This window comes from Trifolium pratense, linkage group LG7 (genome assembly GCF_020283565.1).
Source record: "Trifolium pratense cultivar HEN17-A07 linkage group LG7, ARS_RC_1.1, whole genome shotgun sequence".
NCBI classification, from domain to species: Eukaryota; Viridiplantae; Streptophyta; class Magnoliopsida; order Fabales; family Fabaceae; genus Trifolium; species Trifolium pratense.
The window spans coordinates 29,773,797-29,785,744 of NC_060065.1; the positions used below are offsets into that span (position 1 = coordinate 29,773,797).

Genomic DNA, 11,948 nt, shown 5'->3' on the forward strand with positions numbered 1-11,948 from the left:
ATACAATCCTCCATTGAAGGTGGTTATAACTTATAGCTTTCTCATTTGATACGGTAGTTGAGCACTAATAGAAAAATATATATACCTTTTTAAAAAGTATATATATTGGTTGTCACCATAAATATTTATGAATCACTAACAGTTTTATGAATGTTTCTTCAAAGATCGAACTCAATTTTTTTAAAACAATTTGTTCTAAAGGACATTTATTTAAGTAAAGATTTCTTTTTCGGTTATGTTGTTATGAGTTTACATTGAAATTTCATCGATTATGCACTCGGTTTTGTTGGAGCTCCTATTGATTTTTGGCGGTATTTTGTATTTAGTCTCATATGTAAGCAAAGATTTATTTTTCAGATTCATCGAATAACTTATGTATTTGGACAATTAACCTAACAAAGAAATCATATGAGATTTGAGAGTGTTTTATTTTACTTTTTTGGGGCTGATTCCTTCATTTTCTTGATTTTGCTTGTTTGTTCAAGTTTTCTTGTGACAGTTTTACTCATTGTCTAATTCTAGGCTAGGGGTGTTCATGGTTCATGAATTGCACTGAACTGAACCACTTATATGGTTCAGTTCAGTAACTGAAACCACTTTTTATAAAAACTAGTTTCAGTTCAGTTTAGAACCGGTTTAAAACCAGTTTATATTTTAAATCAGTTTAGTTTTAGATAACTTGCTTTAAACCAGTTTTTTTATTAAAACCAGTTTATTTTTGAAAAGACTAGTTTTAAATCAATTTTTTTTTTTTTGCTTCAAAAAAATCAGTTTTTTTTTTTGTTGTTGAAGAACAGCTTTTTATTTTGTAAAGAACTTATTTTTATTATTAAAGGTTTTTTCTTAATTTCAAAATATTTTATTTTTATTTAAATACATTAACATCAATTAAATTATTAAATAATAAAATAATTATATGAAGAAGTCGTGGCAAGGTGGCTGGGGACGGCGGTGGCGACCAGCAACGTCTCCGGCGACATGTGTCAGTCCGGCGGAGCTCCGGCGACCATTGGTGGAACTCTGGCCGGCGGTATTTAATTAATTTAAATTATTTTTTTGATTAATTATATAAATTTATCTTTTTTAAATAAAAAATAGCATAGATGAGAGTTGAACCATGACCTTTTCATTTGGAATGACAAACATTTGCCACTAGACCAATTTGTTTCCTTTGTTATTATTTTATATTTGTTTATATTTGTACGTGAAACTGTTTTTTTTTATTATTTTAAATTAATTGAAAAAATGATTTTGATTAAAAACTTGTAAAAAAGTGGATTGTAAATTTGAACTGGTTTTAAATTGAACTATAATTGGTTATAAAAAGTGGTTCAGTTAAAAACCATATTAAATGGTTCAGTTTAAAATATGGTTCAATACAGTTCGAATTACAATTTGGTTCAGTAAACTGTATTTTTGAACACCCCTATTCTAGGCACATATTATACTTTGACTAACTTTATTTTAATACAATTTAAAAGAGCATGAAGAACGAGCTATATAATTTTTGTTTTATTCTTGAATTTTATTTGTGAGTTTGAAGAAGATGTGAGGGGATGATTGTTAAAAAAAAAGATGTGAGGGGATGATTTTAGAAGAAGGGAGAAATAGCGAATTTTTTTAATATTTTTTGAGAATTTTTTTTATAAAGAATAATAAATAAATATTTTCCGTAAAAAAAAAATATTTATCAATAATACATATATTTAATCTTTAAAATATTATAACAACATAAGCTGAATTTAAAAAATTCATATAAATCCTCAAAAATCTTATAAACCCCCTACAATATAATTTTTGAATTCCACCAAATTAAAAGAATTTGTATTGTAACAAATAAAATAAACTCTTTAAAGTTCTCATTTTCCAAAGTCCTCTATTTCTTCTTCTTCTTCATTTTTTTTCCCCTTCTATAACATTCTCATTCAACCTCACAAACAAAATCTCAAAGAATCAAAATAGAGCACAAAATCACATATCCAAATTATTATCTCACTCTCAAATTAGGTAGGGTAGTGACAATACAAAATTTGAGAAAACAAGGCCGGCCTCATATAAATGTCAATACACGTTAATTTTAGCCACCCACTACTTGTCAAAATTCCTTCTATTTTTTCCCTTTCTTTTTATTCCTATTCATTTCCCTCTCACTCTTAAATCTCACACACTCATTTTCCTTATAAATACATAGAAAAAGAGTGAGAGACATGTTAATTCTTAGTAGAGAGTGAATTGAGTGGAGCTAGTGAGCTAGCTTGTAAATTAGTGATGATTTTAGAGATGGGTTCCATGTGGATGGTCCTTATGGTCATTGGTGTTTCTCTTTTGGTCATAAGATCCATTCTCAAAAATGTAAATTGGTGGCTTTTTGAATCCAAATTAGGTGTTAAGCAATACTCTCTTCCACCAGGTGATATGGGATGGCCCTTCATTGGTAACATGTGGTCCTTTCTTAGAGCTTTCAAGTCTAAGGATCCCGACTCCTTCATCTCCTCCTTCGTCTCCAGGTACTCCGCAATCATCCCTCGTTTCATCTATCTATCTATCTGTTTGTCTGTCTATCTGTCTATCGGTCTATGTATCCGTACTTACTATAAGTTATGGGTTTTTTTATGACACAACAAGAAGCTAAGTTAAGTACTAGCTAGCTTGAAGTTGGTTTTGTGTTAGTCTAAAATTAGATGTCAAAGGAAAAGATAGATTTATAGATATCCTTAATTGTTTGTTACCTTAATAACCTTAAAAATAGTACTCACAATCTTCACCTTTTTAAGGTCACAGTTTTGAGACAGACAATTTGTGCTTCTCTGCGTGTCCTTAAAGCTTCAACTGCTATAGTGGTCCCAAAATATATATGATCATAAATAGTGTACTTTTCAAGAGATTTATAACAAGAAATATCCTAGTACATATTTATTGAAAAAAATCAAAATTTTCATAGATAGCACTTAATAAGAACTTACAAAATTTTCATAGACAATCATTGTTCTTTCTCACATGTTGGTTAAAGTACTAATTATATTTATACTTTGTAGCACTTATTTATTAATAAAATTTTGTTTGGTGTTAAAAAATTTATTCAAAACTTATAAAACTCACTCAAATAACTTCAATTGGCTCTTACATAAGGACTACAAAATTTAAATGTGACGAACTAATATTCAATATCTGATCAAGAGAAGTACACACATTTAATATCAGACTCGCCTATGTTGAACAACTCTGTAGAGTTATTTTATTTAAATTTTATAAATAGATAAAATCACACACATAAAGTGGATGAACAAGGAGTTCAAACCTCGATCATAACATCTAATCAAATAATTTTGATATTTTTATCGGTTAAGCTAGAATTTATGGATAATTTTGCAGAATTTTATTAGGCCGATTTATTAATCATATCAACTTTTTAATCAAAACTGGTAAAAGATATTCATGGGATGGTGTGAAATTATTTAGAAAAATCCAAACACAAACAATTCTTTCAAGAGGCACTAGTTTGTCATTTTCACTGTCATTAAACTTCTCTCTCTTTCACTCCATTCAACAATACAATAGTACTCTCTTATTTTATTTTTCTTTCTTTTTTCTATGAGCCACAAAAGCCAAAATTAATTTGTGGACAGCATAATACCTTGTTACTCCAACTTTCGTCGTAATAGCTTTCTTTCTTTCTTTCTGACCATCAATTATTAATAATTAACTTCTTATTGATAAAATAATTACTATATTTACCATTTAAAAAATAGAATTTTTAAATGTAAAATACATTAGTACTTTTAAGTTAGTTAGATAGATATTACAACAAATTCTTTTTCAAAGAATGCTTAAATTGGGTTAATATATATTAGAACATCATTTTGGAAATATATATTCAATTATTTAAATCATATAGTTTCTTATTTTATTTGTACACAAAGAGTGTAACTAAAAAAAAAAAAATAACTATTCGATGTAATTATTTTTATTTTAAAAAGTAGCATACAAATTAATTACTTGAAAAAATTACTATCATTGAATAGAACATGCAAATATATTCTTTTGAAAAGATCATTCCCTTTTTCTTCAGAAGATAACATATCATGTCTTGACACGTAAGTGATGATGTGCAGTCCATTTCAATGTGGGCCTTGTATATGCATATTAATAATAATATTATGAATGATTAAGATGGTCTACTCTACACTCTAGGTTCTAACATGTTGCGGTAATTCTTTATCGGGTGATGCTGATATATTCCTCACAACAAGGGTTAAGGAACAAGGATACTTTAATTAATAATTTTTTGGCTTAATTAATCTTTTGGTCCCTTAAAGATATTTTAGATTTTATAATGGTTCCTTACAGAAAAAAATGTCATGATTGGTCCCTTAAAGACACATTTGTTTCTCAATTGGTCCTTTCCGTCAATTTTTTACAAAAAAAAACGTTAGTTTTAATAGACTGAATTGTGGATGTCATTAAGTGTAAGTGGTCCACCAAAAACCTTATTAATTTTTAAAATTTTAACCATTGGAATTTTTTGTTATATTTGGAGTTAAAATTTAACGGAAAGGACCAATATGACAAAAATATATGTCTTTAAGAGACCAATCCGGGCCTTTTTTTCTTTAAGGGACCAATCCGGACTTTTTTTTTCTTTAAAGGACCATTGTAAAATCTAAAATGTCTTTAAGAGACCAATAGACTAATTAAGCCTAATTTTTTTGACAAAACTTTAATTAATAATTATATCTTAAATAAAATAACTTTTAAGCCACTAGATTTGGTCTAGTGGTGAGGGATTTGGGTAGTACTCTATATATCATGAGTTCGATCCTCAGCTCATTGTAAACTAAAAAAATAAAATAACTTTTGATTTTTAAATAAATATAAATATATAGTTTTTGTGAAATTAGTCTAGATGATAGACACATCACATTATGTATATAGGAGTTGGAGTTTAAATTCCAGACACTATACTTATTCAGTTTTAAAATAAAATTTTTAGTCATTAGATTACTTGACAAAATAAATAAATGTATAATGTTAATACAAACTTTCTATTTTTGAAGACTAACAAGTACCTTAAGAGTACTATATATGTTAACATTGCTTTCTTTATCAAGTTGTGTTATTTGAATATTTAAATAAACCACCAAATTGATCTATGTCTCCGTAACTCGTACTTAAATAGGTTTTTTATTCTTTTGATCAATATCTCAAATTAGACTCTACCACTTATTAGTCTCTATAACTGTCAAATGTTTTTCAATTTTGTGCCTCAATGACCATTTGTTTCACATATTGTCAAATAAGCCATTGTCCTCATCCACTTTCGATCAAATACTCATTAATATTTTCAACTTACCATCAAATTAGTCAATGTCTTTATCAACTCTTTTCTCTAATAGTCACTACTTTAAATTGATCGTTGACTACTTGACATTTACAATGTGTGATGTCATTGTCCATGTGACATTTAACATTATATATCAACATATTTAATGATGTTAGAAAACGAATGTTGAGGGCTCAAATCGTGAAACACTTAGCAAAGTCAAAACTAATTTGATATATTGAAAAAGTCAGGGACTTACTAGTTTTGAGAACAAGAAAAGGACCAATTGAGTGGTTTACTCTATGAATATCATTGAAACCGTATATGACACTGTATATATATTTATTTTTATTTTTCTTCTAACTTTTTTATTTTTATTTTTGGGTCAAACGTTTTTGTGGCTTTATTATAGCTCAATTTATATTGGTTTATGTCCAGCGCAACTTTCCAATAATTAGGACCAGACAAATATATTTCTATCTGATTTCAAGTTTGATGTTACTTTTGGTCACGCATGCTTTGTAAAATATTCTTTTAGATATTTATTTTAATCGTGATATTTTAGAAGAACATACATTGAGTAAAACAAACGGCCATTCAAAAAAAAAAAAGTGAGTAAACAAAAGAGTTATTTTTGGTTAAAAAAAACAAAACATTGGTGATATATGAAGGACAAAAGAGTTCATCAAAAATATATGGAGGACAAAAGATGATGGAGACACTTATGTCATTTAACTACATAATTAAGTGAGTAGTTTCAATATTTTTTAATTCATTGTGTTTGATAGAAGATTACACATCAGATATGTCAGCATAAAACCTTGAGTCAATTTGTCACCATTTTAGCAAATATTTTAATGATAAATATACGTGATTGGATAATACGATGAAAACATTATTGAATTTGAGACTTTTATTTGTTTTTCCAAATGTATTTTAGACATTTTATAAAAAGGTTGTTTGGATATGATACTATAAAACAAGGGACAGGACATCGAAAATGCAATTTCCGTAAACATAACTCAGTTGATATAGAAATATTATATATAATATGTAGGGAGTTCACAAACCCTAAGTCAACTGGCAGAACTCAAAATTGCTATTTGGACGTCATGATCGGGGTTCGAAACTTGGTTCCTTCATTTTGTGTGTGTGAGTTTTCAATGACTTGTCATTTCGTCTATGTACAAAAAAAAATGTAGGGATTGAAGTTCGAACTCTGATACTCCCACTCATTTACCTTAAAAGATGATAATTTAACGACCAGACTACTTGACAACAAAAGAAAAAAAACACAAAAACCGTCTGTCCATATGAATTCCATAAAATTCAAGAGATTAATCTTTCCAAAACATCTAATTTACGCACAAAAATTGTAACCAATCTATTTTAAATTGATTCTATTTTAACCAATCTATGGACCGATAAAGTACTAGGGATTGAATTTTTGAATAACAAATATAAATAATTTTTATTTGTAAAATTTATTTAGGGTAAATAGTGTTATACCCCCTGCAAAATAGGCGAGTTTTGCGTTACCCCCTGCAAAATATTTTTTTGAGATTACCCCCTGCAATGTCAAGATTCCTTGCGTTACCCCCTGGCTCAACAAGTGGACATATGACATGGAAGAATCTTGACGTGGCATGACACGTGGAAATTAATTTATTTTTTATTTATTTTTAATTGCCAACTCATTAATTAATGTGGGTTTTTAATTAAAAAAATGAATTTGACTAAAAGATTTTTTTTTTTTGACTAAAAGTTGTTATTATATATATAAAAAAAAGATTTCATTTTTTTTTTTTGACTAAAAGATTTTTTTTTGTTTGATTAAAAGTTGTTATTATATATAAAAAAAAAAGATTTTTATTTTTTTTTTTGACTAAAAGATTTTTTTTTTTTTTTGACTAAAAGTTGTTATTATATATAAAAAAAAAGATTTTTATTTTTTTTTGACTAAAAGATTTCTTTTTTTTTTGACTAAAAGTTGTTATTATATATAAAAAAAAAGATTACTTTTTTTTTTTTACTAAATGATTTTTTTTTTTTGACTAAAAGTTGTTATTATATATATAAAAAAAAGATTTTTTTTTTGTTTGACTAAAACTTGTTATTATATATATAAAAAAAAAGATTTCTTTTTTTTTTTACTAAAAGAATTCTTTTTTTTTTGACTAAAAGTTGTTATTATATATAAAAAAAATTTCTTTTTTTTTTGACTAAATTTTTTTTTTTTTTGACTAAAAGTTGTTATTATATATAAAAAAAAAGTTTTTTTTTTTTGACTATATATAATAACAACTTTTAGTCAAAAAAAAAATAAATTTTTTTTTTATATATAATAACAACTTTTAGTAAAAAAAAAAACAAAACTTTCTTTTAAGTAAGTTCATAAAAATATAACAACTTTTAAGCTTTTTTTTTTCATTTTTTTAATTAAAAACCCACATTAATTAATGAGTTGGCAATTAAAAATAAATAAAAAATAAATTAATTTCCACGTGTCATGCCACGTCAAGATTCTTCCATGTCATATGCCCACTTGTTGAGCCAGGGGGTAACGCAAGGAATCTTGACATTGCAGGGGGTAATCTCAACAAAATATTTTGCAGGGGGTAACGCAAAACTCGCCTATTTTGCAGGGGGTATAACACTATTTACCCATTTATTTATTTTGATCAAAGTATATCTTCAATAAATTATTTATAGTTGAAAATACATACGATAAAAAACAAAATTTAGTTTCTCATAGGTTTCCTTCACTTAATTAAGATAATCATATTCGAGACGTGTCAGATACGTGAATACATTTTCAAAAAGGGGTTTTTGAATCTTGGTTCCTCATGTTTAAGGAGTAGTCTAACTCCTTATGCTATACCAACTCCAATTGGTCACATGATAAATATTTCAAACATTATGAATGTGATTTACATAATTGTAATTTTTTTATTTTATGTAGTATTTTGACATTCAATAGTTTGTGAACTATGAAGTTTCACTAATATTAACATTTCATTGAACAAACTATGTAGATATGGAAGTAGTGGAATATACAAAGCCTTAATGTTTGGAAATCCAAGTGTAATTGTGACAACACCAGAAGCATGCAAAAGAGTTCTAACAGATGATGAAAAATTTACAACTGGTTGGCCTCAATCTACGATCGAGCTCATTGGAAAGAACTCATTCATTGCAATGGCTTACGAAGAACATAAGCGGCTTCGACGTTTAACTTCATCTTCGATCAATGGCATGGAAGCATTGTCTTTGTACTTGACATATATCGAAGAAAATGTTATAAGTTCGTTAGAGAAATGGTCCAACATGGGACAAATTGAGTTCTTGACCGAAATTCGGAAGCTTACTTTTAAAATTATTATGCATATTTTCCTTAGTTCAGAAAGTGAACCTGTTATGGATGCTTTGGAAAAAGAATACACAATACTTAATCATGGAGTTAGAGCTATGAAAATAAATGTTCCTGGATTTGCATACCATAAAGCACTCAAGGTAAACTTTACTCTCTTTAACATAAAGTATGTGAAAAAAGATAATGGAATGTTTTATTGGCATTTAATTGCTTCTAAATTCTAATTTGAATGGAATGCATAGTTGTAATTTTCTTGCTTGTGGAAAAAGTTATTGATAATCTTATTCTTTACTTGTTTGGTTGTGAACACATGGATTGTGGTTTATGCAAAGTTTTAAATCATAGATTTTTTTTGACAAGTTTTTAAAATCATAGATAGTAGAAGGAAATTAAGGCAATGTTAGGGTAGTTCAGTTGATCGCTACTAATAACATTATTGAAAGAGTCGAGGTTGAAACTCTGAATCCTCCATTTCTCCACACATAATGTTAATCTAACCACTAGACTAGATTATTTGACAAAAAAGAAAGAAATTATAAGGTAATTCTCATAGGATGCAAAATTTTCATACCTTCTTTTTGTACAAATTTAATTGAACCGAATCGAAACTAGTTCAATTAAGTTTGTGGACGGTTACTCACAATTCTGCAGTTTGGTTCGGTTTTTTGGTTTTTTTGAACTCCCCTAGCTATGTGTTTCATTCATCTACAAGTAAATGTTCAAATATCTTGAAAACAACTAAGATTAACAATGTTATAAGATAGATTGATTGAAAGAATTTTTCCTATTACCTATTTATCTCATAGTTTTATTTCATTTCAGGCTAGGAAAAATCTAGTTGCCATATTTCAATCAATTGTGGATGATAGAAGAAACATAAGGAAGATATATTCAAAAAACAAAGCCAAAGATATGATGGATTCTCTTATAGATGTTGAAGATGATATTGGAAGAAAGTTAAGTGATGAAGCTATCATTGATATAATGTTAATGTACTTGAATGCTGGTCATGAGTCTTCAGGGCATATTACAATGTGGGCTACCTATTTTTTACAAAAGCATCCAGAATATCTTCAAAAGGCCAAGGTATATATTAATCAAATTATTTTGTTATTTATTTTATTTTTTTTGAAAACTTGGTATCCGGCCTTAGGACCGACTAATCCAAGGGGACCAATCCCACCGCCCACTTGCGGGGGCCCCATTTAAAGCCAGAGTTTTTTTTTACTCTGTATGGACTTAGCCCACCGAAATTGGCACCAGTGGGAATCGAACCTGAGACCTTGAGAGGAGCATACTCCAAGGACCCAAGCCAACACCACTCGACCAACCCCAAGTGGGTTTTGTTATTATTGTTCATCTAAATTTACAATTACTAATGAAAATGTTTTAAAATTCTATGCGTTCGTGTTTTTATTATGTTCGTATCTGTGTCCGTATTTCATAGAGTGTGTAATTCCAAAATTTAATCATTATGACTTGATGTGATTTTAATCCTTGAATAGGAAGAACAAGAAGAAATAGTAAAGAGGAGGCCTCCAACACAAAAAGGGTTGACACTTAAGGAAATTCGCAGCATGGATTTTCTTTATAAGGTATATATATTTGTTGATCTTAGGAATTTTTTCATGGAATCAAATATTAGTATGTTATTATATGATAGTTTTTCATTTTCTTTTTTCTACCTATGAAATAGGTGATTGATGAAACAATGCGCGTAATAACATTCTCGTTGGTGGTATTTCGAGAGGCGAAATCTGATGTCATGATTAACGGTTAGTCTATCTTCATCATTTTTGTTTTTTTTTTTAATGTCAAATTTAAAACTTTAATGCATCTCTTTATATGTGGCACTAGCGGGCTGCCGTGCACGTCGGTTTGCTCTTTTTTGTTTTGTCATTGTGTTTACGGTGTTTGTATATATTTTACCACGTGTGTAGGTTACACCATTCCGAAAGGTTGGAAAGTGCTTACATGGTTCAGATCAGTTCACCTTGATCCTGAAATATATCCTAATCCAAAGGAATTTAATCCTGATAGATGGAATGTAAGTTGCAAAAATTAATTTTATTATTGAATTGGATTGATGAATACATTTGTTTTCTTATTCCATATACTTATGCACTTTTTAAGCTATAATTTGGTAATGCTTATTTGCAGAAAGAATACAAAGCAGGGGAATTCCTTCCCTTTGGAATTGGAACTAGATTGTGTCCTGGCAATGATCTTGCCAAAATGGAAATAGCAGTTTTTCTTCATCATTTTATTCTAAATTACAAGTGAGTAATGTTTGTATTAGTATTATTAATTAATTAATTAATTAATATATAACCATCTTCAACATTTTTTTAATTCATTAAAAATAATAATTAAACTATGATGGTTGCTCTTCCCCCACTATGAATTGCTCACACTAGAAAACATTTTACCGAAAAATATTTTCTGGCAAAATTTATACTGCCAGGAAATATCTCCCAATAGATGGAGAACATGGCGGAATTCTGATCAATTTAAAGGGACGAAGAGCGACTATCTTAAAATATTTGTTCTAACATTATGTTATTGCTTGATTGAACAGGCTTGAACAATATAATCCTAAATGTCCTGTTAGATACTTACCACATACAAGACCTATGGACAATTGCTTAGGAAGGGTCAAGAAATGTTCATCTACACAAACTTGAAATGGAAGAGAAAGCTCAAAATATGAATATGGTTCTTTGTATTGTGAACATTGTTTTCATGTTTGCCTTTTGATAAATCTACAAATCTCAAAAGCTACTTTCAGCTAAGTTATCATAGTTGGAAAAAAAAAAGTTTAGGAAGTTTCATAGCTTATACATATAAGAAATAATTATAATTACAAAGCCTCATACTACCCTTTTAGCAGTAGCTAGTATTATGGTTATCTTTTTTTTGGTGCCAGTATTATGGTTATCTATCTACTCATTCAAAAGAAAAATTATCTTGTTTACTTTTTTTTCTTCTAAAAAATCTTCTATAAATAATTATTTCATAATTTTCTAAAAAAAGAACCTTTGTTTTGTTTGTTAAAAAACCTATACCAAACAACGAAAAGGGTTTTAGAGTCTTAAATTATTTTTAAAATATTTTGCGATTTTCAATGCCATAAAAAATGGGTTTGGGGATCAAAATCAATAGATGTATAGCATAATCCAAAGAATATTGAGAAAAATATATTTAATATGAATCTTCCTTTATTATAAATTATTTTGAATTTATAATTGGTGAATT

General features: G+C 28.2%; 1 protein-coding gene across 1 annotated transcript; it reads left to right on the forward strand.

Annotated features, from left to right (window-relative positions):
• Positions 1-1,785: 1,785 nt before the first annotated feature.
• Positions 1,786-11,618, forward strand: LOC123894420 (ent-kaurenoic acid oxidase 2-like). Its single transcript, XM_045944423.1, has 8 exons — positions 1,786-2,507; positions 8,356-8,833; positions 9,516-9,779; positions 10,199-10,288; positions 10,390-10,468; positions 10,634-10,740; positions 10,854-10,972; positions 11,272-11,618. Exons 1-8 carry the CDS (start codon positions 2,269-2,271, stop codon positions 11,375-11,377), a joined length of 1,482 nt encoding a protein of 493 aa, XP_045800379.1. The 5' UTR covers positions 1,786-2,268; the 3' UTR covers positions 11,378-11,618.
• Positions 11,619-11,948: the final 330 nt, after the last annotated feature.

What these genes read in the sequence shown, in the direction of transcription:
- LOC123894420 (XM_045944423.1), top strand. Translation starts at nt 2,269, where the DNA reads ATGATTTTAGAGATGGGTTCCATGTGGATGGTCCTTATGGTCATTGGT. An exon ending in GCATGGATTTTCTTTATAAG is followed by an intron (nt 10,289 to 10,389) that starts GTATATATATTT and finishes CCTATGAAATAG; the next exon opens with GTGATTGATGAAACAATGCG. An exon ending in CATTTTATTCTAAATTACAA is followed by an intron (nt 10,973 to 11,271) that starts GTGAGTAATGTT and finishes TTGATTGAACAG; the next exon opens with GCTTGAACAATATAATCCTA.